General features: G+C 56.7%; 2 protein-coding genes and 1 pseudogene across 5 annotated transcripts; 2 read left to right on the top strand and 1 right to left on the bottom strand.

Annotated features, from left to right (window-relative positions):
- Positions 1 to 95: 95 nt before the first annotated feature.
- LOC119878549 (immortalization up-regulated protein-like) lies at positions 96 to 4584 on the top strand. 2 transcript variants are annotated; one of them, XM_038589169.1, is made up of 5 exons: positions 96 to 129; positions 2745 to 3934; positions 4056 to 4150; positions 4238 to 4309; positions 4413 to 4584. In XM_038589169.1, exons 2-5 carry the CDS (start codon positions 3913 to 3915, stop codon positions 4542 to 4544), a joined length of 321 nt encoding a protein of 106 aa, XP_038445097.1. In that variant the 5' UTR covers positions 96 to 129; positions 2745 to 3912; the 3' UTR covers positions 4545 to 4584. The 2 variants fall into 2 exon arrangements, with proteins under 2 accessions (XP_038445097.1, XP_038445096.1); XM_038589168.1 differs by lacking the exon at positions 96 to 129 and having other exon boundaries at positions 2181 to 3934.
- Positions 2708 to 12615, bottom strand: LOC119878548 (protein YIF1B). Of its 3 annotated transcripts, none has more exons than XM_038589166.1 (8): positions 12460 to 12615; positions 7736 to 7974; positions 7549 to 7653; positions 7332 to 7410; positions 7145 to 7202; positions 5964 to 6119; positions 5787 to 5880; positions 2708 to 4956 (listed from the first exon to the last, which is right to left on the bottom strand). In XM_038589166.1, exons 1-8 carry the CDS (start codon positions 12500 to 12502, stop codon positions 4801 to 4803), a joined length of 930 nt encoding a protein of 309 aa, XP_038445094.1. In that variant the 5' UTR covers positions 12503 to 12615; the 3' UTR covers positions 2708 to 4800. The 3 variants fall into 3 exon arrangements, with proteins under 3 accessions (XP_038445094.1, XP_038445093.1, XP_038445095.1); XM_038589165.1 differs by having other exon boundaries at positions 12451 to 12597; XM_038589167.1 differs by lacking the exon at positions 12460 to 12615 and adding an exon at positions 12301 to 12389.
- A 3764-nt stretch (positions 12616 to 16379) lies between these two features.
- On the top strand, positions 16380 to 24262 carry LOC119878546 (annotated as a pseudogene).
- The last annotated feature ends 768 nt before the right edge of the window (positions 24263 to 25030 follow it).

Below are 25030 nucleotides of genomic sequence, written 5' to 3'. Positions count from 1 at the left end.
AGAGACAGAGAGCGAGAGGAGGGAGCAGGGAGCCCAATGTGGGACTCGATCCCCCGTCTCCAGGATCATGCCCTGGGCCAAAGGCAGCACTAAACCACTGAGCCACCCAGGCTGCCCTCACCTCTGTTTGTAAGTCTTCTGGGTTAGAACAAGAGAATGGGTATATTCACTGCCCCCAATGGGGAGTAGTGATTCACAGGCTCCTGTGTCCATATCCCCTTCTTCCTTTCAGTAAAGAAGTCCCCAGGTTTTCTCTAGGTACACAGCTGCCCAGCAAGGTGCTGTAATTTCCTAGTCTCTTCAGCAGAGGGACGTGCTGCTTCCAGGTGGGGTCCTTAATAGGAACTGGTGTGCCCTCTACTCGCCCTTTCCCTTCCCAAGAATCCAGCTCCCCTGTATGTTCACGGGCAACACCCGGGAAGGATGCAGAGCAACCAGAGTTAGGAGCCCAGGTCCCTGGGTGATTTTATGGGAGAAAAAGTGAAGCTATCTTGTTAATGCTCTTTCTGGCCTAACAGCAGCCACCTCCTAACTAATACAGGAGTGAATAGAGGGGAATTTGGAGCATCAGGCGTGCTCTTCTCCAGACCCCCTCACCCTTTCCACAATCTTAGCAAAGTAGTAAAGAGCTACTTCATCTTGGGTCTGGAAGGTCTCCCACTACCGCTCTGCGATCTACTAGCCCAGTGTCCTTGGGCACAAAACCTTCTTTTTGAAGCTCAACTGCCTCATACAGAACATGGGATCCTACCGCCAGCTTCACAAGTAATCATATGAGGTTGTGCTTGTGAATATGAATAATAAAACTAACATTTACTGAGTATCTATTTACCTTGTGCCAGGCAGGCTCCAGACACAACGGTCACCTTATGAGTGGAAGTCTTCCATTTTACAGAGGACAAAACTGAGGTGCAGGGTGGCTGACTTATTTATTCATAGAGCAGTAAGAAGTAGAGGGAGGATTCCAGTGAGCACCTGACCCTCCACAACCCAAACTCTTAGGTACTCTGTGCCTGTTGTAACCTGCCATGACGTTCGTTAGCAGAGTGCCTGGTATCAGGTAACCTCACTATTTCACCAGATGTTAGTGAGCACCAAATTCCAAGTCCTGCTGTTCTGGATGCTGAGCAAAAAAAAAAAAAAAACCGTCCCTAACCCCCAGGGAATTTGTTTTGCCTGGAAAAACACGTTTTCTCATATCCTGCATCCAGTTGTGCATAAAGCCAGTCATCATTCACCACCTCTTTTCACTCGGAGTAAAGATCAAAGGTCTCCGATGTACAAGCCCCCCGCTCCACCCCACAATCCCTCTTCATCTCCTATGTCTTCCCCTCCATTCTCACCACCACTCTGAAGCCCTTGTAGTTCATCACTCAGGTACATTCCTGCCTCTGGATCTTTTGCACTTGTATTCCCACTGCCTAGAACACTACCTCCCTGTGTTTGCATGGCTTATCTCCTCATCTTCAGATCTTTATTCAAAAAAGACTTGAGTGAAGCTTTCCTTGGCAACTAAAATCCAACCTCTCTGGCAGCCCCGGTGGCTCAGTGGTTTAGCGCGGCCTTCAGCTCAGGGTGTGATCCTGGAGACCCGGATGAGTCCCACGTCAGGCTCCCTGCATGGAGCCTGCTTCTCCCTCTGCCTGTGTCTCTCCCTCTCTCTCTCTCATGAATAAATCTATCTTAAAAAAAATAAAATCCAGCCTCTCCCCAAAATACCATGTAGTTATTACCTAGCCCCCTTTCTTGCTCTCTCCTTAGTGCATATTGCTTTTTAAAATACAGCCTTTATTGAGGCATAAGTTACATAAACTTACCCACTTCAAATGTACACTTCAGGGGTTAATTTTTTTAAAGATTTATTTTCAGAGAGAGCAAGCCTGGGGGGAGAGATAATCTTTTTTTTTTTATTCATGATAGTCACACAGAGAGAGAGAGAGAGAGAGAGGCAGAGACATAGGCAGAGGGAGAAGCAGGCTCCATGCACCGGGAGCCGGACGTGGGATTCGATCCCGGATCTCCAGGATCGCGCCCTGGGCCAAAGGCAGGCGCTAAACCGCTGCGCCACCCAGGGAGAGATAATCTTAAGTAGGCTCTGCGCTCAGCGAAGACATGGGGCTTGGTCCCACGACACTGAGTTCACAACCTGGGCTGAAACCAGGAGTGGGATGCTTAACCAATTGTGCCATCCAGGCGCCCCCAGTTGTTATTTATTTATTTATTTTTATTTATGAATGAGAGACACAGAGAGAAGGGCATTTTCAGATGTATTTTCATCCTCTACAATTAGTTAATCCCCATTCCCCACGTAGTTCCCAGCAACCCGCCACCTGCTGTCTCAATAACCCTTCTCTGAACACTAAATGCGAACACTCCTACAGCATGGACTCCTTGGTGTCTGGCTTCGTTCACCTCGCAGAATGTTTCTGAGGCTCATGCACGATGCACTGTATGTCAGTTCATTTCCTTTTTATGGCGGAGTAGTGTTCCGCCACGTAGATATTCACATTTTGTCTCTCCATTTACCAACTCACCGGACACCTTAGTTTCCTGTTGTTTTCTAACATTCCGTACACTTGTTTCCCCCAATAGAGAGCTAATCCCGTGAGGCTGGGATGTTTGCTGGTTTAATTAAATTAACCTTTGTATCCGCAGCACCTGAACCGTCCTGGGCACCTAGTAGGTAGTCAACAAACATAAGCTGAAGGAATGGACCATAAAGATAACATTTTATTGTCTTTAAGGGCTAAGCTGGTCATCAAGCAGGGGAAAGAGGTGAAAGCGATAGGCCGTGTGGAGCCAGCACCCAGGGGAGGCCTCTCCCAGGAATGCACTTTGGACCAGAGACCGGAGTACACATGGTCGTCATCATCATCCCCAGGCGTCAGCCATGAATGACTCCTGCCTGGACGGCAGCCCAGCTGCTGGTGGCAGAGCTGTGTCGCAGAGGGACTCGCGAAGGACACTTAGCCTCACAGCAATGGGAGCAAGTGGCTCGCCCCCCACCGCCCCCCTCGGCCTGCCTGGCCCAGGCCAGCATGGGGAGGGCAGGCGGGGCTCACAGCTACCCCTGCGGCTGACCACCCTCCAGGGAGAGCCCCAGGGGCCAGAGCCCTGGACCTGAGTCTGGCTGTGGATCCCAGTTCTAGGCATTCACACTATATTTGCCCTCCACTGTCTTACTTACTTGGTCCCTCAGTTTTCTCATCTGTAAAATAGGGGTAGTAATGATACCTACCTTCTGATTAAAAAACCCCAAACCTTATCTTGCCAGGCATGGTTCTAGAAAATTAATTCATTACAACAACCCCATATGGTACCTGCTGTATACAGATGAAGAAACGGAGGCACGGAGAGGCTAAGTCTTTCCTGAGCTCACCTCACTACTAAGTGACACGGTCCTCAAATTCAGGAGGACCAGCTCCTGCTCTTTGCCCCTTCAGAGGTTGTGAAAGTGAGTTACTGTGCGTGCAGCCCTTGAACAGTGCCTGGCCCGCAGTGAGTACAGTGTCAGCATGATGACGGGACGGGGCACGGGGCACAGGGCGGGACCCTCCCTCTCATTTCTTCCAAAGCAGGCATCAGAGCCTCTTGGGGGAAGCAGGGGACAGCTGCAGCCCCTCTCCCAGAAGTCTACAGCTGCCCACACAGTCCCCCCTCCCTCGCCAAGGCTCGGGGGGGGGTGGAAACTTAGCCCTTAACTGTCCACCCCCCCACCCCCGTTTCCCAGAGAAGTTGGGTGGTGCTGGGGAGGGGCTGTGAGTCAGGCTCAGGAATCTGAACAAGGTGGGGTGGGGCTCCCCAGAAGTCCCTGGGCGGGCAGTTCCCACTGCTCCTCCCCACGGCCTGCCCCCTGCCCTCGGGCACTACCCAGGCCCCCGGCGGCCTCCCCACAGACCTCGTCTCACCACCATGGAGTTCGACCTGACCGCAGGTGCGCTCCTGGGAAGACGGGCATCCGAGGCGCAGGGGGCCAGGCTACGCCCCAGAAACCTCCTCCAGGGGCGCATCCCGCCCACCGCCCCCGCACCAACCCACCCGACTTCTCTCCACAGCCCTGGACTCCAAGAAGCCCCACGGGACAGGCCAGGTGGGAGACCACAAACACAGCGCCCCCAAAGCTCAGGGCGCGTCGGCGGATAAACCGAGGGTAAGTCCCCCCTGGGGCGGGGGCGGCCGCCTTGGGCCGGGGCCGGGGCCGGGCTCCTGGCCTCACCGCCGCGCCTCCAACTGGCAGGGCCACGGCCACCGCAGCTCGGACTCCAGCAGCAGCAGCGGCAGCTCCAGCGACTCCGACCATGACGGGAAGGTAGGACCCCCCGCCCCGCAGCAGGCGCCCGGGGGAGGGCACAGGCCCGGCCCGGCCTCCCCGGCCCAACCCGCTCTCCTCTCCCCCGCCCGCGGCCCCGCAGCCTCGCGCCGCCGCCCCGGGGCCGCACGGAAGCTCGCCGGGCAAGGCCGAGAAGCCCAAGGTGAAGAAGAAGAAGGAGAAGAAGGAGAAGAAGGAGAAGAAGGGGAAGGCGAAGAAGGAGGCTCCCCACTGACGGGCCTGGGCGGGTCTCAATAAACCTCTCCTCGCTCGCCTCCCGCGCGCCTCCCGCTCGCCCCCCGCGCGCCCCCCGCTCGCCCCCCGCCCCTCCCCCGCCCGGGCCGGGCCTGCCCCCGCCGGCCGCCCGCGCCGCCAAGGAGACGCCGCCTCGCCGAGCCCGTCACGGTTTATTGTTTCCGGAACCGCGCGTGCGGCGGCGGCCTCGGCACCTCGGGGGCGGGGGCGGGGCGGGGCGGGGGCCGGGGCCGCCCTCACCGCACCAGGTGGAAGGTGAGCCAGTACATGAGCAGGGGCTGCGCCGCCGCCACGGCCATGGTCAGGTACATGCGCAGCTGGTTCCGCGCCCCGCGCACCGGGACGCCCTCGGCCGCCGCCTCCGCCAGGATCTTCAGCCGCAGCGTCCGGATCTGGGGGCGGGGGGGGGGTTCAGCCTTGAGTCCTCGGCCGCCGGGCCCAAGTCTCCGCTCGTGGGGAGCCTCGGATCCCCCATCTCCTCTAACGGCCGGTGAGGCCTTGCTCCTACCCGAGCCTTGGGGGAGACGGGAGGGTGTGGGATGCGCGCCCCGCGACCCCTGCCCGAGGGGGGCGGGGCTGGGCCACGGCTGCTGCCACCGCTGCTGCCACCGCTGCTGCCACCCGCTGCTGCTGGCGCGAGGACAGTTTTTCGACATAAGCCTGAAAGGCTTTTTTTTTTTTTTTTTTACTTTTAAACAATGACACCTAGGTCAAAGTTTATCTGAGGGTCAGATTTGGCCAACCAGTTTTTGCCCCCTGCTCCTCACACAGGCTCACACGGCCTCTTCCCAGGGCCCTGAGGTGCATTTATCATCATTCCTCTTTTTTTTTACAAAAGGGGAAACAGTTCTAAAGATTTAAAGAGAGGAAGTGATTTGCTTGGGACCCAGAGAAGCTACTTCCAGGGATACCAAACCTTTTTCATCCTGACAGAAATTCTGGCAGGAAAGCCCACCATGTCACCACCTAAGAGTGGAGTGAGGGTGAGAGCCCACCCTAACAGCGCAGCTGGCTCCTCTTCCTTCAGACCCCAGACTGGACACCCCCTCTTCCAGGAAGCCCTCCTGACCCCCCAGGCTGGGATAGCCACTTTAAGCCTCCTCAGTTGGGCAAGGTGGCTCTTAACTCCTAGGCTGACATGCTCTGCTTGGATGCCTCCAGGGGACCCCGAATATGAGGGCTTGTGCCCTCAAGCCCCATCCTCCCCTGAGCCCCAGCTCACCATGAACACAAAGATAGACACGCAGCACCACCCCAGCACCACGTAGTAGCCAATCTTCCCAAAGAGCAGGCCCATAAGGACCCCGCCAATCATCCTGAGAAGAGAGGGGAAGGCCGGTCTGAGGAAGAGGCCTGGGGGCTGGGGCTGGAGGCGGGGGGAGGGGAAGGAGGTACTCACCCAACGTATTTATAGCCCAAGAAGGCCACCAGGTCGATAGTGGTGAGGTCAGTGTTGACAGTGACCAGGTAGAGACTGAGCAGGATGGCCAGCACCTCCAGTGTCAGCCAGGCCAACGCAGAGCTTGCCTGCAGCCCAAGGAGGTCTGGGGAGAACCTGCCGGCACCAAGCTCTGTCACCCCAACTGCCGGTTCACCCTCCCTGTGTTGGGTGGGGCTGGAGACTCAACAGTGACCAAGATGGATCTGGACCCTGTCCTCGAGGAAATCTCACTCAGGGAAGGCAGGCTTGTCCTCAGTGACAGCCCAGAGACGTCAGGGCTGGGGTGAGGGGAGCACAGAGCAGGGGAGGTGCCTGACCCAGTCAGGAGGTGTCAGGGCTACCCAGAGGAGAGGCCACCTGAGCTGCAGCCAGAGGACTAAGGAGCTCACTGGGAAGAAGGACCGTGGTCTCTGCCCCCAGTGCCTCAACAATGAATTGACTCCAATGGCCATTGTTTTTCAATGCCACAGAAGAAATGAACTGGGACCTAAGAGTGAGACGTGGGGGTTTGACCCATTTGGGGGGTGGGAAGACTTCCCTGAGTAAGTGACGCCAGAGTGGAGACATCACAAGTGAGCAGGTGCTCAGCAGGTGATGCAGGGGAGGAACAGACTCCTGAGCTAAGGGAACTGGGTGTGCAAAGGCCCTGGGGCAGGGGTCAGGCAGCACCAGGCCGTCTGGAAGATGGAAAGAGTCCTGGAGTGGTGAGGCAGAGTGAGGAGGAGGGGCAGAGAGCAGCTGCATGGAGGCCGTGCAGTGGGAGACTAAGGAGCCAGGGCTTGATCTGGGGACGGGAGAGCTATGGGCAGCTTCTGAGCAGGGTGGACGTAGCCAGGCCCACACCTCAGACAAGATCTTGCTAGCTGCTGTTGGAGTCAGGGTGCAGAGGGTATGTGGGCAAGGCAGCTGGTTAGGAGGCAGTGAGGATGAGCTGCATCTCCTAAGGAGGCCAGAGTGATGGGCTCACATGGGTGGAAAGCGAGGAAAGGGTGACGCTGGCGGTGACACCGAGGGCTCTGTCCTGAGCCCACTGGGAGTACGGTGGGGCTGTTCCGAGACAGGAGATCCAAGAGACCTTCCTGACTGCCCCTCAGCCCCCCAAGCCTCACCCCGCTCTGGCTACTCCAGGCCTCCCTTACCTATCCTGGGTCCCCAGCGCCAGGCCAGCCACCAAGACATAAGTGATGAAAGCCATAGCTGTGGGAGGCAGACACACAGACACTGGTCAGAGGCAGACAGACCATCCTGGGCCACTGGGCACCTACACCTCTGCCCTAAGCGTGCCCCCCCAGGGGGAGAAGGGGCAGGAGATAGGGAGGGGGAGACCTGGAATGTAGAGGTCAGGAGCGTTGACATCAAAGCGGGGGGCCACGGGAGTGTCCTGCTGGTACTGCACTTCCCAGTCCTGCGGGCAGAGTGAGGGGAGCAAGCAGACCCCCAGAGCTGAGCCCGCTCCTGGGGCAAACCCTCTCCCCCAACCCTCCACCCCCAGAGGCGTCCCCCCTCCTCGGACTCGGTTCCCCTCGGTGGGGGCAGTGCTGACCTGGTGCAGGTAGGGGAAGAAGAGCAGGCCCAGCTTTTTGCCCACATACATGGTGTCCACGGCAAAGTAATACTTGAGCTTGGTGACGGGGATGAAGCGGTCGATCTGGAGGGAGGCAGAGCCCAAGCCTGAAGCCCTGGCCTCCTGGCCCCCGCCTCCCCCCACCCCACCCGCCCAGCCCACTCACGTTCTTATCCACCAGCTCCTTGCCCTGTGCGGCCAGGCTGCTCCCGTAGGCCATGGCCATGTTGGACACAGGGTCAGCCAGGAAGGCGGCCTGCGGGGACGCGGAGGCTGCAGGGTAGCCCAGGCCGCTGGGAGCCCGCTGGGCCCCGTAGCCCCGGCTCTGGGCCGAACTTGTGTCATCGAAGAGCTGGTGGGGGTCAGCCATGCCCGGCTGGGACACGGGGATCCTCCGCTTCGACGCTGCAGGGGAAGAGGGTGGGGAGCTTCGTTCATTCTGTGGGTGCTCTCCTGCCGGCGGTGGTTTGGAGGTCGGATGGGCGCCTAGTCCAGTGTGGGCGGCTCTGTCGGCCTGTCCTCTGTCTGCCCGTCCAAGTACCAACAGCGATGATGCCGTTGACAGCAACTATGTTACTCGGCCTACTGTGCCCGGAATCCTGTCCGCATCTCCCCTGGGGCTCCCCTCACCCGTGTGCTCCAGCCACGTGGGCCTTGATGTTCAGCGCACACACTGGGCGCGCTCCCACCTCGGGGCCTCCGCACTGGCTGTTCCTCCGCTCTGGTGCTTTTCCCCACCCCAGCCCCAGCTCTCTTCTGCCCATCTGTGGGGGCTCCCCTACCACCTTGTCTACAACCTCGGCAGCACACCCCACCTCCCTTCCCTGCTTCACGTGTATCCAGAGCTCCGCACAAGCTGACAGCCTACCCGTTTTATTTATTTTGTTCAGTGTCTCCCCAGTAAAATGGGAGCCCCCCCCCAAGGTGGGGAGCTTTTCACAGCTGAATCCCCAGCTCCTCACACAGGGCTACAGTAGGGTGCCTGATAAAACCCTGAGGAACAACTGGGTGACGGGCACTGAGGCAAGCACTTGATGGGATGAGCACTGGGTGTTATATGTTGGCAATTGAATTTATTATTATTATTATTTTTTTGGCAAATTGAATTTAAATTAAAAAATGTAAAATAAATAAATAAATAAATATTCTTTAGGGCAAGTAAAAAAAAAAAAAATACACCAAACCAAAACAGAAAACCCCAGGTAGATGCCCATCCTCACGTTACAAATGTGGCAACCAAGGCTGCGACAGAGGAAATGACCTGTGCACGGGGCCACACCAAGTGAGTGTCGGGGCAGGACTCTAGCCCAGGTTGGCCCGGGCGATGTTACAATAATTAAACCCCCAATGAGCACTTGCCACATCCGGGGCTGTGCCCTAACACTATGGACTAACTCATTTCATCCCCATTTGTGTCAGTGCTATCACGCCCGCCTTCACAGACAGGAAAAGCCAGCCCCCGAGGGGCTCAGGCCCTTACCCCCAAGTCATTTGGATAGCATGAAGCAGAGCCAGGTTTCCAGTTTTTAAAGGGTCCTTCTTGGCTTCCAGTGGGGGGGGGGGCAGGAGGAGGGGAGGAGGCAGGAAGCTGCTCCAGTGGTAGCAAAGTGGGGGGGGGGGACAGAAACAGGGATGGAGGGGTGGGAGGGGGCTGCTTCTGGACAGATTCTGGAGGTCCGAGGGACAGGACTCGCTGGGGGCATGCTTAGCTGCGGTGGGATAAGGAAGAGGGAAGAGAAGGGGAACACAGGACGGATTTGAACCTGCACTCTGGCTGCACAGCCCCTTACCCCTACCCATAAGCAATGTCACCAGATAGTTACTGAGCTCCTCCTGTGTCCCAGGCACCACTGTGGGCACAGGGAATGAGTGAGCGTTACAGTGGGATGGGGGAGAGGAATCCCGTCCTCTTTGTCCCGACTCTGTGCCTCAACTCTCTCTTCTGTGGAACAGTTAGTGACCCAAGGCCAAGTGATACTCATAAATTCCTCAGCCCCTGGCTGACACATAAAACGTGTCGGTCCCTGTCCCTATGGCCAATTACTAGTCCCTTGACTCTTCCTCTCAGTTATTTGCAGCCTGAGAACAGAGCCAGGTGTGCTCAATCCTGAACCAGCAGCACTGGGCGCGGCCCCATTTTCCTTTCCCTCTCCCACTTCTTTTTTTTTTTAATTTTTATTTATTTATGATAGTCACAGAGAGAGAGAGAGAGAGAGGCAGAGACACAGGCAGAGGGAGAAGCAGGCTCCATGCACCGGGAGCCCGACGTGGGATTCGATCCCGGGTCTCCAGGATCGCGCCCTGGGCCAAAGGCAGGCGCCAAACCGCTGCGCCACCCAGGGATCCCCTCCCTCTCCCACTTCTGAAAGCTTTGGTGCAAGCCCTTCCTTCCTCCCTGTCACTCCCCCTCTCAGTCCTCGATATTTGGGGTTCTGCTCCCCACTACTGGCCTCCTAAATGCCCCTCTGCACTGCCAGGCCGAAGCCTCTGGCCACTGTCATTTGACTCAAGCAGCATGTGACTCCACCGTCTCAAATGCCAACCTCCAACTGGCCCACCTCCTCCCTTTCCTGAGCCCCACAAACACCTCCGAGCACCCCTGTGTGTTAGGCTCGCCTGCAGGCATGGTGGATACACAGTGATCAGAAAGACAAAAACTCCTGTTTTGATGGGGCTGAAGGTCTCTGGATGGGTCCCTCTACACCCATGACTTTCTTTTCTTTTTCTTTTTTTTTTTTTTGGCTCCCTGACACAGTGTGGCCCAATTTTCCACATTTCTGGCTTCGCCTCTCACTTAGAGCAGTCTCACCCACCCACAGCTTCACAGCCGCGGCGCGCCCTGGGCTGTAGGTTCGGTCTCCAGCCACCACTTCTCTTCTGGCCCCACATCCAGGTCTGGTCAGCTCCCCACGGTCTCCAGCCACCACTTCTCTCCTGGCCCCACATCCAGGTCTGGTCAGCTCCCCACGGTGCACTCTGGCTACGCCTGGGCCCTCACCCCCGGAGTCTAAGCCCCTGACTCCCCTTCTTTCTTGTGTCCAATTGCTAGTTCTCACCCACTGTGTCTCAGTGTGTACCCTCCCCCTTCAGACTTCGTGGTCTTGAACCTGACTTAAAGGTCCTCCTCCAGGGGATCCCTGGGTGGCTCAGTGGTTTGGCGCCTGCCTTCGGCCTGGGGCGTGATCCTGGAGTCCCGGGATCGAGGCCTACATCGGGCTCCCTGCATGGAGCCTGCTTCTCCCTCTGCCTGTCTCTGCCTCTGTGTGTGTGTGTCTCTCATGAATAAATAAATATTTTAAAAATAAATAAAAATAAAGGTCCTCCTCCTAAGTGCGCCTGCCCATTCTTGCTCCACCAGCCTTCTCTCCAGTCAGCAGCCAGCATCATCTTCGTAAATGCAAAAGGGAACATTTCACGTCCCCTACCCAAGACCAGTACCCCCCGTGCTGAGAATAAAATCCATGTGCCTACAAGGCCCTGCATGACCCCAGCCCCTCCAACCACCCTCGTTGGTTACCTCCCTTGGGGCTCACCGAACCCAGTCACACTGGCCTCTTGGGCCCTGGCTCTGCCAAGCGTCTAGCCCACGCAGGCTTTTGAACATGCAGTGCTATCACCCTGGAACATCATTCCGTGATTAACATCTGCCAATATCGCACTGAGGCCTCAGCTCAAGAGTTTCCTCCTCCGAGACCTCCCTCACTCCTCAGTATAAAGCCTAGCCCCACCTTGTTCTTTCTCACAATATCCAGGGGTTCATTTCCCCTCTGAGCACTTAATCACATTTCCTAAGTATATATTCATCTGTCCACTTGTTTACTTGGCACAGACAGGCGTCTCGCCACAAATCCTCTTCTCCAAGCAAATTCCTCATCATTAGAGGAACCTTTCTCCGGAAGCTTCACCGACAGGCCCTGTCTGGGTCACATGCCTAATCTGGGCTACCACAATCCCTCCACCCCGGCCCTGACCCCTCCGCCTGGACTTCCCTCCTCAGCACATCATCGCTCTAGACTTTCCTGTCTTCTGCTCTGTCCTGGTAGCTCCCTGAGGACAGCAACCAGGGCTCTCTGGGCACTGCGGGAGCCCCAGGGTGACCCACCACCAGGCCAGCCAGGCACCTCATTAGTGGCTGAAGGGAGGGGTGAGCACATCAGGCCTCTGAACCTCCATCACACCCTGGATTTTTTCTTTTACAGCCCTAATTACTCCCCAGATTGTCTTGCTGATTTGTTTGTTCCGAGTTTAGTGTCAGTCTCACCACTAAACTCTGACTCCTAAGTTAACGAGGACTAGTGCTGCGCTGCTTACTACCAGGTACCCAAATTCCAGCACGGGGCCTGCCGGCCGCAAGGGCAGCTGAGGCAGGATCCGCTGAATGATTACATGAGATGCAGCACACTGGCCGAGACCAAGAGGCACTTAACGAGAGACACGAATTAACAAGCGACGGGGAAAGGGATGAACAGTACAAGACATACAGGTCCAAATCTTAAATGAGAGGTAAACATGGCCCTCTCAGCTCCCGAAGGGCTCTGAACGCTGTCCTAGGGAGCGCGGGCGACAGCCCGAGGCCACCGAAGGGTGGGGAGAAGGCCGATCGGTAACCGCAAATGAATGAAAAGCCGCGTTTTCCTGCACATCACACAATATCCTGCCCAAAGTTGTTTTCTTCCAAAGGGATTTCCTAAAGAAAAGAAGAATCGTCCCCAACGCGCCCCCTACCCGGACCTGGCATCCCAGCGCTGCGCGCACCCCGAAGCTCCAGATCCCTGACCCCGTGACCTCCGACCTGCAGCGACCTCGCTAACTGCCGCGGCGGCCCCGCCACGCCCTTGCCCCCCCCACCCCGTCCCCCGATCTCCTCGCCCGGCCACGTACGCCACTTACGCTGCCGGGGCGTCCCCGCCGCCGCCAAGCCTGCCGGGTGCATCCTTCACCGTCGCAGCCTCCACGGCCGCCGCCGCCGCCCCAGCCACGGTTCGAAATGTGCCCGCCCGGCTCCCGTAGCCACGGCCCCCCGACGACGCGACAGCCAATGGGAGTCACGATCGCCGGAGGCCACGCCCCTCGCGGAGGCCCGTAGGAGTTGCCAATGGGCATTGGGCGGGGACTGGTGGCCGGTGGGGGAAGGCGAGAGTCAGCACTAGAAGGGCGGGAGGGCAGGCCCGAGAACAGCCCAGGAGCCGGCGGTCTTGTGCATCACGGGAAATGTAGGCATGGCCCGATGAGGCCGATGGGAAATGCAGTTCTCGCTGGACAGACGCTCAATTAGGTGGCTGAGAGCACTGGGGAGCCAGGGAAGGGTGTGGAGCAGTGGGAGAGAAATCCGTTTGTGTTCTCGAGGGGCTGGGCGGAGTTGTGCGGACTCTTAACGCTTTAACAATTTTGGTATTAAGCTGAATATTAGAGAAGAAGGCTCCTGAGAAGTTAGGTGGGAAGAACCAGGTGTCTTTCTTTGAAGATATCTTTTTTTTTTTTTTTTAAGATTTTATTTATTTATTCATGAGAGACACACAGAGAGAGGCAGAGACACAGGCAGAGGGAGAAGCAGGCTCCACGCAGGGAGCCCGATGCGGGACTCGATCCCAGGTCTCCAGGATCACACCCTGGGCCTAAGGCGTCGCTAAACCGCTGAGCCACCCGGGCTGCCCTGAAGATATCTTTAGACATTTCCCCAGATTTATAAAAACGCTCCTGCGTGGCGACCTGGCTTCCCCTGTCTGCCAAGACCACTGTGCAGCCTCCAGCAACACACAGCACACCCAGGCACACCGGCAAGTGAGGAGCCGTAAAAATGAAGTTTCCTTAGTCTCTGTCCCTCAGTCTCCCCATTTCTCTCCCCTTCTCTGTCTCAGGCAAAAATAATGGTAGAAGTGACTTTGGGGCAGTGATAGCTCTCCGGAAGGATGTCAGCAAGTGACCCTGTCACTGTGGCTTTCCCTTTCCTCCTCTGAGAAGTTGTCTTTTCTAGGAACCTTGAGGACTGTTCTGGTCTCTCAGTTATGAGTCCTGGCTCAGTCGCAATCCTTTCATGACTGAGGTACCCCCCATTCTTCCTCTGCACCTCTGGCTTAGCATCCATCCCTTGGGCTACATCACCATTTTTTCACCCTAAGCTCACCCTCTCTAAGTTCTTCCATGAATATATATGATTTTTAAATTTTATTTATTTATTTACTTATTTATTTATTCATGAGAGACACAGAGAGTGGGAGAGACATAGGCAGAATGAGAAGTAGACTCCCTGTGGGGATCCCCATGCGGGACTTGATCCCAGGACTCTGGAATCACACCCTGAGCAAAAAGGAGATGCTCAACCACTGAGCCACCCAGGTGCCCCTCTTCCATGAATATTTTGTAATATTCACAGTATTTTATTAAGAAAACAAGCGTTGGGCAGCCCGGGTAGCTCAGCGGTTTAGCGCCGCCTGCAGCCCGGGGCCTGATCCTGGAGACCTGGGATCAAGTCCCACGTCGGACTCCCTGTATGGGGCCTGCTTCTCCCTCTGCCTGTGTCTCTGCCTCTCTCTCTCTCTCTCTCTCTCTCTCTGTCTTTCATTAATAAATAAATAAAATCTTAAAAAAAAAAAAAGAAAGCGTTTTTGGCTACCTGGTGCCCTCATATTTGTCCCTTGCCTGTTGTGTGACTGGACCCTTTTTCAGCCTAAATGTTCTCATCTGTTTAATGAGAATACTGCAGGAGAGGCGGAGTATTCGCTGAAAGCCCACTGTGATCACAAGACCTGGCGTATTGTCAGCCTTTGATCACTGGCAGTTGCCTTTACAGTTTTATTATCAAGTGTCCCTTCCTGTGGGTTGTCAGCCTCAAGTTGAGCTCTGGGGTGTGTCTGAGCTGGGCCCAAGCGCCACTCCGCTGCCACTCTGATGTGGTCAGGTATCCTGGCTGCCCTCCAGGAGTGCTGTTAAGGAGAGTGCTGAGTTACCGCTGCAGGGTATGTGGAGAACAAACAGGGAACAGGGAAGAACCCCTTTCCCCCCTTAAATAGAGGGGTGTGTCTGTGGTTCTGCTGGGGGAAGGAGACCCCTGCTCACTTCTATTTTCCCTTAAAAATAGGGATGTCTCAGCTTAGACATTCCCTTCCCCAGGAAGCCCTCTTGACCTCCCTAAGCTGGATCAGTTACCCTCTCTGGGTTCCTGTGGGCGCCAGTGTCCTTTCAGTTCCTCCCATCCCAGATCTGGTCACTCTGCCTGTGCTTCCCCTGACCTTCTGGGCTGTCGCTGGGTTGAAGGGCTGGAAGCCACCACTCCCACACCACCCCCATGCGGCAGGCAAGGTCTAGAACTGTCTTGGTCACTACTGTGTCTCCAGCATCACCCACCAAGGGGCCAGGCACAAAGTGGGCGCTGAGCAAAGATTTGAGCTAAGGATCCCTACTCTGTCCATGAGGGACACCTGCCTCTTTGGTGTCCCTTATTGTGAATTATTATCATCATTATTATTTTTTAAGATTTTATTTATTTTATTTTTTATTTTTTTATTTTTTTAAATTTTATTTATTCATGATAGGCACACAGTGAGAGAGAGAGAGAGGCAGAGACACAGGCAGAGGGGAAGAAGCAGGCTCCATGCACCGGGAGCCTGACGTGGGGATTTGATCCCGGATCTCCAGGATCGCGCCCTGGGCCAAAGGCAGGCGCCAAACCCGCTGCGCCACCCAGGGATCCCAAGATTTTATTTATTCATGAGAGACAGAGAGAGAGGAGCAGAGACATAGGCAGAGGGAGAAGCAGGTTCTCTGTGGGGAGCCCTATGCGGGACTCGATCCCAGGTCCCTGGGATCATGACCTGAGCCGAAGGCAGGCGCTCAACCCACTGAGCCACCCAGGCGTGGCCCCTCTGAATTATTTTTTTAAGATTTATTTTTTTTATATTTTTTATTTTTAAATTTTTTTAATTTTTATTTATTTATGATAGTCACAAGAGAGAGAGAGAGAGAGAGGGCAGAGACACAGGCAGAGGGAGAAGCAGGCTCCATGCACCGGGAGCCCGATGTGGGATTCGATCCCGGGTCTCCAGGATCGCGCCCTGGGCCAAAGGCCGGCACCAAACCGCTGCGCCCACCCAGGGATCCCTATTTTTTTAAGATTTATTTATTTGAGAAAGAGAGCGCCCCCGGAGTGGGGGGGGTGGTGTGCAGAGGAAGAGAATCTTCAAGAAGTCCCCGAGGCAGAGCGCTGTCCAAACCCGGGCTCGACCCCACAGCCCAGGAGATCACTACTTGAGCGCGAACCGAGGGTCCTGCGCGCGGAGCCCCCTGAGCCCCCGGGCGCCCCCTCGGTGTGACGTACACAGGCGTCCCCTCCAGGTGCGCGCAGCCCCCCTCCCGCGCGCAGCACTTCGCGGGCCGAGCAAGGACTGGATTTCAGTTCGTCGCCTCGTCCCCTCAGCCTCGCGCCCCGAAATCTTAGCCACCCTGCCCGGTGGCCCCGCGGGCTGGGGGGGACTTCTCCGTCCGCCAGAGGGAAGAGTTCAGACTTTCTCTAACGTCGGGAGGACGGAGGGAGGGAAGCGGCGGAACCGAGGAAGCCCCAACCCCCCCCCCCCCGCCCAACCTTTCCATCCGGTTGGTGTCCGGGATCCCGGGGCTCCCGCCCCGCCCGCGCTCACACCTGGCGCTGGGGCGTGCCTCAGTTTACCGGAGGCGGGGCGCTCCGCCCCCTCCCGCCCTCCTCTTTCCCTCTTCCTCTTCGGGGCGCTCGCAGCGGCGCCTCGAGCGCGGCCGGAACTGAAGCTGGGCCCGGGCGGCCGGGAGGCGGGGGCCACGTCAGCGGGGCGGCGGGCGCCATGCGGCGGGGCGCAGTCCTGGCGGGCGCCCCTGGCGGCGTACGCCGTCTACCTGGTGCTGGGCGCGCTGCTGGTGGCGCGGCTGGAGCGGCCGCACGAAGCCCGCCTCCGGGCCGAGCTGGAGACGCTGCGCGAGGAGCTGCTGCGGCGCAGCCCGTGCGTGGCCGCCCCCGCCCTGGGACGCCTTCGTGGAGCGGGTGCTGGCGGCCGGGCGGCTGGGGCGCGCCGCGCTCGCCCACGCCTCGGGGCCCGCCAACGCCTCGGAGCCCGCCTGGGACTTCGCCTCGGCGCTCTTCTTCGCCAGCACGCTGGTCACCACCGTGGGTACGTGAGCGCCGCCGCCCCGGGCACCCGGCGTCCGCCACACGCTCTCACCCCGCCGATCCCCCTCTGGGAACCCCCAGCCGAGCACTTCCCGCCAGCGGGGACCCCCCCCCCCCCGGCCCTCGGCGGCCCCGGCTGCCCGCAGAGTGGCTTCCAGGGAGCACTGGGGACCCCATTCCTCCACCCGAATCCCCGCGGAGACCCGTGTCCGTCCAGTCCCCTCTGGGCCCAGGACTCCGCTCAGAACCCCCGCCGCCCCCCGAGACCCGCACCCCCTCTGGCCCCGGACCTCAGACGCGCAGGGACCCTCTGCCCTTCCCTCTGGGCGCAGACCGCCCCTTCCCTCCCGCAAGGTCTCCTGAGTCTCCCGATAAGTCCTTCGAGGATGCCCCTTGGGAAGCCCTACCCCAGCCTCCTCCTGACCCTGGTGCCCCACTGGGGACCCTGAATCTCCGCACCTTCTCAGGGCACCTTCATACAGATTTTAGTGCCAGTACAGATCGCTCAACAAGGACCTGGGGCCCGGATCGGTGGCATCCAGCCCCCTGGACCTAGACCACTCCCCAGCAAGGGCCCCTGTCCTCCTGCAGACCGAAGACCACTCCTCATCCTCATATTTGGAAGCAGGTACTCCCCATACTCCCCAGCAGCCAGCCCTGACTGCAGACACAGGGCCCCTCCATGTTGACATCACCCCTGTGTTGGAGCCTTCCAGGCAGGGGTTTCCTTCCAACAGCCACCCACCCCCACTTGCCTCGGAACGGGGCTGCTGGGTCAGCAGCTCCCAATTGTGGATGTGTGGGAGGGACCCATCGTGGAGGGAGCTAGAGCACCCTCCAGGAAGGACCACTGACTTTCCAACCAGAAACCCCTGAGCCAGGGCTTCCACCTCCTCCAGCCCCAGAAAGAGCTCCAGCCAAAACTTCCAACATTTTCCAAAGCAGGGACTTCTCCATAGGGGGCCTTTTTGAACCCAAGAACCCCCAGATGAGACTCTCACCACTCTCTGGACCCTGGCAGAGCCTAAGCTACCTCAGTTAGAGCCCCAGAGCTACCTGAACCTTCTATCAGGGAGAGATCCCAGTGCCCTCCACACACACTGTTGTTGAGAGCAGAATCCCGCTTTACCTCCCACCACGGCATGCCAGCTGAGGGACTGTGTTCTCCCCTGTCCTGTGGACCCCCCCCCCCTGCCCACCCTGGATTTCCTAAGAATGGGAATCTCCTGGGGACTGACACCCCTCAGTCTTCTCCAGACCCACAGGTGGGACTTTTCTCTCCACCCCAGCACTGCTCCAGCTGGCTTTGGACCCAAAATTCTCTCCTCCATCAAAGACACACCAGGTCCTCAGCACCCAGGAACCCTCCCAGTACCCACTCATGATCATTATCATGATCATGATCATTCAACCCTTCACACTCTCAGCCAAGACCTGGGACACCCACCTCCTGCCATCATCTCCTTAGCATTGTCTACCCCCATCAGGTCCCCTCAAGCATCCGGGGGCTCAGAAGCCCCCTTGCCTGAGGATTCTGCCTCCCAGTCCCATCTGTGGTCCACAAGATGCCCGCACTGGTGCCTGTCTCCTGCTTCCTCGGGACTCAGGACCTCAGGACCTCAGGACCCCAGCCACAAACCAGGATCCATTTCAAACCAGGACAGTGGGCTCTGATTTCAGATTATTGACCTTCCAGATCCCCTTCCCTTAACACCTCCCTCCATTAAGTGGAGCCGACCTCCTCCCCACAACCCTACTCTGAAAGTCCCTTCCCCCTTCAGTGCCCAGACCTGGGAAATTCCTTTGTTGTCAGGTCTCGCTGGTCTTCCTGCTGCCCTTCTCTAGCCTCCAAACTTCCCCTTCACCTCTATGGGGGACTTGCAGTGGGGAAAGAGGTGGGGACAGGCCCAGACTCTTAACTCCCCCTCGTGTGGGAAGTAGTGGGTGGCCTAGCTTTGGGTGACCCCATTGTGTGACCAGCAAACCAAGACCCACAGGCAGCAGGACCAGATGCTTCTCACCACTCTGTTTTACCCAGCTGGCTGGGCCTGCCCGACCTGCTCCTGGCCCTCACTGGGTCACATCCGCGTCTCCCTCGGCCTCCTCCCAGATCCTGGCTTCTGAGAAATCGTTCTCAGCCAGGACAGGTGCAGAAGCCAAACTGAAGGCAGGCAAAGCTTTGTTTGGGGTGTATGCTTAGCTGCTGCTCCTCTGGGCTTCAGGTCGTCCTCCCTCAGCTCTGAAATGGAGATCATAATGGTCCCTTCCTTCACAGTAATAGTGAAACTTGTAGCAGATTCAGCACATACAGCCTTTAAACAGTCAGGGAGACTGGCATTGTGAGGTAGGTACCGACATGTGGCCCTATATTTTCAGCAATAGAAACTGAAGCCCAGAGAGGTTGAACACTTGACCCAAGACCACGCAGCTAGGGAGGTGTAGAGTGGAGATTTGAACTGAGGCCATGAGGCCTCAGAGTTCTGTGCTTTTAATCAGCACATATGCTGATGAAGGGGGATACGTGTGTGTCGGGTGGAAGAAAAGTTTATTCTGACACTTGTCAAAAACGGGAAGTTACTGCTGAGGGAAGAGAGACTGACCTGGACTCCGAATATAGGGGAGGCAGCTGGAGATTTAGAGCTGAGGGTGGAGTGAGAGGTCAGTGGATAGAAGAATGACCAGGAGGTGCCATAGAGGGGAGGGAGATTCTTACTAAGTTGGCTTAGGATCCCTGGGAAAGCTGGGCCTAGATCAAGACGAGCGCGCAGAGGAACCCGACTGATGACTGACGTTTGGTCAAGAAGGGAGTCCTCATCAGCGTGAAGTGCTGGTAATAACAGGTTTACTGAGCCTGGGTTGTCATTACTGTTGGTGAAGCCGGGCACCCTAAATGAATCTAGAGAAGCAGAAGGACCAGACGTGATTCAGAGACCTTCCCCACGGTGTTCCTGGATTTGTCATAGGCCCGTGTCTTCTGAGGAAGACCTGGGGCCTAGACTGGATCTGCGCAGCCGTACTGCAGTTAAGGCCCAAGTGGAGGAGTCAGCCCACCCGGGAGGGGAAGTGAGCATCACAGTCCTCTTAACTCTTTCCATGCCCTGGCTGGGTGCTGCGCTCTGGCCCAACCTGGGAGGATTGATGATTGTAGTTGTACTTGAGGAAAGGATTGGTTATGAGCCCATTTTGCGGTACTCAGGGGGCAAACTAAGGCTCAGCGAGGAGAAGGGATGTGGCCAAGGTCAAACAGGGAATACATGGCAAAGCCCTGACTTGGACTTGGCTCTTTGAGGTAGTCAGTGGAGGCACAAGCCTCCATTCTATGAGAACTCTATAGTTTTCTGTTTACAAGGCTTTCAAGTCATTTGCAAACCTGTCATTTCAGCTGGGCTGCTGGAGTTTCTCCATCCAAATCCTTGTAATTAATGAGGGTCGGAGCCATAAGTGATAAATGTCAGATGAACAGTTGCTTAAATAGATGAAAGTTTTATTTGTCTTTTTAAAAAATATTTTATTTATTTAGTTGTGAGACACACAGGGGGAGGCAGAGGCAGAAGCAGCCTCTCCGTGGGGAGCCTGATGCAGAACTCGATGCCAGGACCCCGGGATTATGACCTGAGCCAAAGGCAGATGCTCAACCACTGAGCCACCTAGGTGCCCTGAAAGTTTATTTCTTACTCACATTAGAGGTTGTCAGTCCAAGACTAGAGTGGTGATGCATGGTCAGAGACCCCTGTGCTCCTCTGTGCAATTTCCATTCACAAGGTCATCTCATGGTCCAGGATGGCTGCTCAACTCCAGCCTTCGTGTCTGTGTTCCAGCCTGCAGGAGGAGGGAGGAAAGAAAGGGGATAGGCATCCGCTGCTGCTGCTGCTGCTTCTTTTCTTCTTCTTCTTCTTCTTTCTTCTCTTCTTCTTCTTCTTCTTTTTAAAGACTTTATTTATTTAAGAGAGAGAGAGAGCATGGGTGGAGGGGAGGGTCAGAGGGAGGAGTGTGCAACTCTCTTGGGGTTGTGAGTTCAAGTCCTATATTGGTCAAAACTGGGGTGCCTGGATGGCTCAGTTCGTTAAGCAGCCAACTCTTGATTTCTGCTCAGGACATGGTCTCAGGGTCATGAGATCGAGCCCTGCACTGGGTGCAGAGTCTGCTTGGGACTCTCTCTCTCTCCCTCTCCCAGCCATCCGTCCTTCGTTTTCCCTGTCCCAGACTCCACTGGGCACCACCACTGCCTTGTCCACCCCCACCCCCGCCGCCTCTTCTCTGACTCAGCTACTCTTCACCTGCCCATTCTAGCAGGCTCTGGGCCCACCTCCCCCACTCATGTGTGTGAGTTCTCTCTCTTCTCTAAAAAAAAAAGGGGGGGATCTCTGGGTGGCTCAGAGGTTTAGCACCTGCCTTCAGCCCAGGGAGTGGTCCTGGGGCCCCGGGATCGAGTTCCACATCAGAGTCCCTGCAGGGAGCCTGCTTCTCCTTCTCCTGTGTCTTGCCTGTCTCTCGTGCTCTCATGAATGAATAAATAAAATCTTAAAGAAAGAAAGAAAGAAAAAGAAAGAAAGAAAGAAGAAAGAAAAGAAAGAAAGAAAGAAAGAAAGAAAGAAGAAAGAAAGAAAGAAAGAAAGAAAGAACTGAAACTATACCCATCGAACAGTATCTCCCCATTCCCCGTTCTTCCCAGCCCCTGATAACCACCGTTCTACTTTCTATTTCTCTGTACTTGCCTACTTGAAGTGCCTCAGATAACTGGAATCATACGGTATTTGTCTTTTTTTATGACTGGCTTGTTTCACTTAGCATGATGTCCTCAGGATTCATCCATGCTGTAGCATGGGTCAGAACTTGCTTTTTAAGGCTAGATAATATTCCATTGGATGTACATACCACGTTTGAAAAAATATATTTTATTTATTCATGAGAGACAGAGAGAGAGAGAGAGGCAGGCACAGGCAGAGGGAGAAGCAGACTCCCTGTGGGGAGCCTGATGCGGGACTTGATCCCAGGACCCCGGGATCCCGACCTGAGCTGGAGGTAGGCGCTCAACCACTGAGCCACCCAGGTGCCCTCGTACCGCATTTTGTTACCATTCACCTGTCGATGGACACTTGGGTTGCTTCCACCTTTTGGCCACTGTGAATAATGCTGTCATGAACATGGACATGTCTTCAAGGACCAGCTTTCAGTTCTTTTGAGCATATAAACACCAGGAATCCTTTGTGTGTAGAAAACAGGCTCAGGTGAATGCCCGCACTTGTGTGCAGTGTTTCCATATTTTCTTATTGATCACAGGGCTGAACCCGTGGTCTTTTTGGCAGGATGTTTTACTGTCAACATAGACCAGGGCCTTTACTACCCCAGTCATATCTCTGACCCTTGAGTTTTATTTATTTGTGAGAAAAAAAGAGAGATTTTAAATTACACCTTGCCAAAGTGTGTCGGTGTCCCCAGCACCTGAATTCCCCTCATCCTCTCTCTGTTTGCAGCGCTCACACCCACACTGACCTTCCTGTGTTTCCACAGTCCCCCAGGAGCCCAGTGGGGCTTGTTACACCCATTTTAGAGAAGGGAAAACTGAGGTTCTGAGCTAAGTTTAGAGCTGCCCCCTTCACTGATTATTTCAACTATTGATCAAGTGCCCACCTTGTGCCAGAAACTGGGGTTACGGCAGTGAGCAAGACAGACAGAAGCCCCTGCCCTCCTGGAGTGGCAGCTAGGTGAAGAGAGGGACACTAACCAAATAAGTAAGCCACATAGTATGCAGGGAGATTGACGTGCTCTGAAAACAAACCAAAATAGAAAAAAAAAAAAAAGTTGGGTAAAAGGGTGTAACAATTTAAATAAGGTGGTGAGGGAAATCCCCAGTGAAAAGCTGACATTTCTGACATTTGAGCAAAGACCTCAAGGAAGGAAGGGAGGGAGGAAACCAGCCCTGGAAGAAGAGCTGGCCAGGGGGGTAGGAACCGCCAGTGCAAAGGCCCTGAGGTGGGAGTGCCCTGGTTGGATGGGGGGTGGGGCTCATAGATCATGATGAGACTTTGTCCTTTTGCTTAAATGGGATGGAGCCACAGGGGGGCTCTAAGTGGGGGAGCATCATGACCTTGCTCAGGTGTTCACAGGGTCCCTCGAGCTGTGGGGGTGGTGGGGTTGGCCATAGACTGGAGCCGAGAAGGGAGGGAGGAGGCTGCTACGCTAGACAGGCCCAGAGTGGGGCCCTGGGGCTGGGATGGGTTGACGCGAGCGGGTTTAGAAGCTACTCGAAGTTTGAGACAGCAGGATTCACTCGCAGACAGAAAGTGGGTGTGAGAGGAGAGGATGACAAGGCTCGGGGCCTGAGGGTGGGGTGGGTGGAGGTGCCACCACGGGATGAGAAACTGTGGGAGGGACAGGTTCCAGGGGGAGATTAAGTGTCATTTAGGGTGGCCGCAGACCCCCATTGGGAGGCGCCTGGGGGCGACAGGATTTCCCCTTCTCCCCCAGGCTACGGGTACACGACGCCGCTGACCGACGCAGGCAAGGCCTTTTCCATCGCCTTCGCGCTGCTGGGCGTGCCGGCCACCATGCTGCTGCTCACGTCCTCGGCCCAGCGCCTGTCGCTGCTGCTCGACCGCGCGCCCCTGTCCTGGCTCACCCTGCGCTGGGGCTGGGACTTCCGGCGGGCGGCCCGCTGGCACCTGGTGGCCCTGCTGGGAGTCGTCCTGACCGTGTGCTTCCTGGTGCCGGCCGCCGTCTTTGCGCACCTGGAGGAGGCCTGGAGCCTGGATGCCTTCTACTTCTGCTTCATCTCCTTGTCCACCATCGGCCTGGGCGACTACGTGCCCGGAGAGGCCCCCAACCAGCCCTACCGGGCCCTTTACAAGGTGCTGGTCACAGGTGAGTGGGGCGGCTGGCCGGGCACCCGGGGCAGGGAGGGGGGCACAGCCTGGGCCTCTCAGGGGGGCCTGGCCCGGCCCCGTGGCTCTGAGCACCCCCCTGCCCCCCCATCTCCCCGCAGCTTACCTCTTCCTGGGCCTGGTTGCCATGATGCTGGTGCTGCACACTTTCCGCCGGTGTGTGACCTGCACGGCCTCACACAGCTCATCCTGTTGCCCAGCCCATGTCCCGCCGGCTCCAGAGAGGATGAGGATGACCCGGTGGACGCTGTGGGGCCCCAGCCAGAACCGCACCAGCAGCTCACGGCTGACTCCCACCCGGACTACGCCTCTATCCCCAGGTAGCTGGGGCAGGCACTCCGAGGCTGGCTGGACCCGGCCTGCTCAGGGGCCCACGTGACTGGTGCTGCTATACTGGACCGGCCTCGAGCGCAGGCCCGGGTTCAGGGGGGTTCGAGGGGCATTGCCACCAGCCGTCCGTCCTTCATTTTCCCTGTCCCAGACTCCACTGGGCACCACCACTGTCTTGTCCCCACCCCGCTTCTCTGACTCAGCCACTCTTCACCGGCCCATTCAGGCAGGTTCTGGGCTCACACCTCATCTCGGGCACCTGATTGGTCACTATACTTTGGGCAAGTGGCTGCCCCTGTCTGAGCTTTGGTCTTCTCATCTGTCACATGGAAAGAACCTACTCACTATCTCAAACCCCCTCCTTTGCGCAGGCCCTAGGCCAGGCAGTGCTAGGGACACTGTAGTGGTTGAGATGGCCCTGGCCCCTGCTCTCATGGGTTCCTATTCCAGTGAGGAAGACAGACCTGTCCCCCCACAGTGGCAGCCCAGGACAGGCAGGGACTTCAGTGGAGGAGGCAGAGAGGTCAGCAGCGTGTTAGAGAAAGTGCAGGCAGAGAGGTCAGGGCTAAGGTGGAGGAAGCTCCAGAACTGTGCCCAATCCAGCCTGCAAGGTCAGGGAGGGCTTCCTGGAAGAAAGGGTAACATCTCAGGGGAAGAAGGTGGACCTGACTTGTTTTCTTCAAGTGTCTTTATGGAGCAAGATCCGTGTGGAGAGCCTGGGGTAGGCCTGTAGAACAGAGCCCTCCTCAGCAGCCTGGCAGGCAGGAAGCTGAGACAGGACCCTGCCTGGTTCCGCATGGCACCGACGGCTCCGCTTTGAGCCGGGACACCATGGTGACAGCTGTTCCCATTTGCCGGGGACAAATTGCATAACATACACTGGGCTCTGGAGCCAGCCTGCTTGGGCTCAGATCCCAGCTCGGCTGTGTCCTGCCTCTGACCCCGGGCAGTCACTTCACCTCTGTGATTCTGAGTTTCCTCGTCTGTAGAATGGCCACAGTAACTGTAGCTACTTCAAAGATGATGCCACAGAGCCGGCTACGTTATTCCGAGATGATTTCTTCAGCCAGGTCCTCTTCTGGGTTCTTTACATAGGACTGATTTTCTCTTCACTGCC

Source organism: Canis lupus, unplaced genomic scaffold (assembly GCF_011100685.1).
Source record: "Canis lupus familiaris isolate Mischka breed German Shepherd unplaced genomic scaffold, alternate assembly UU_Cfam_GSD_1.0 chrUn_S1713H1907, whole genome shotgun sequence".
In the NCBI taxonomy this organism is placed as follows: Eukaryota; Metazoa; Chordata; class Mammalia; order Carnivora; family Canidae; genus Canis; species Canis lupus.
This window is presented reverse-complemented; position numbering and strand designations above follow the sequence as displayed.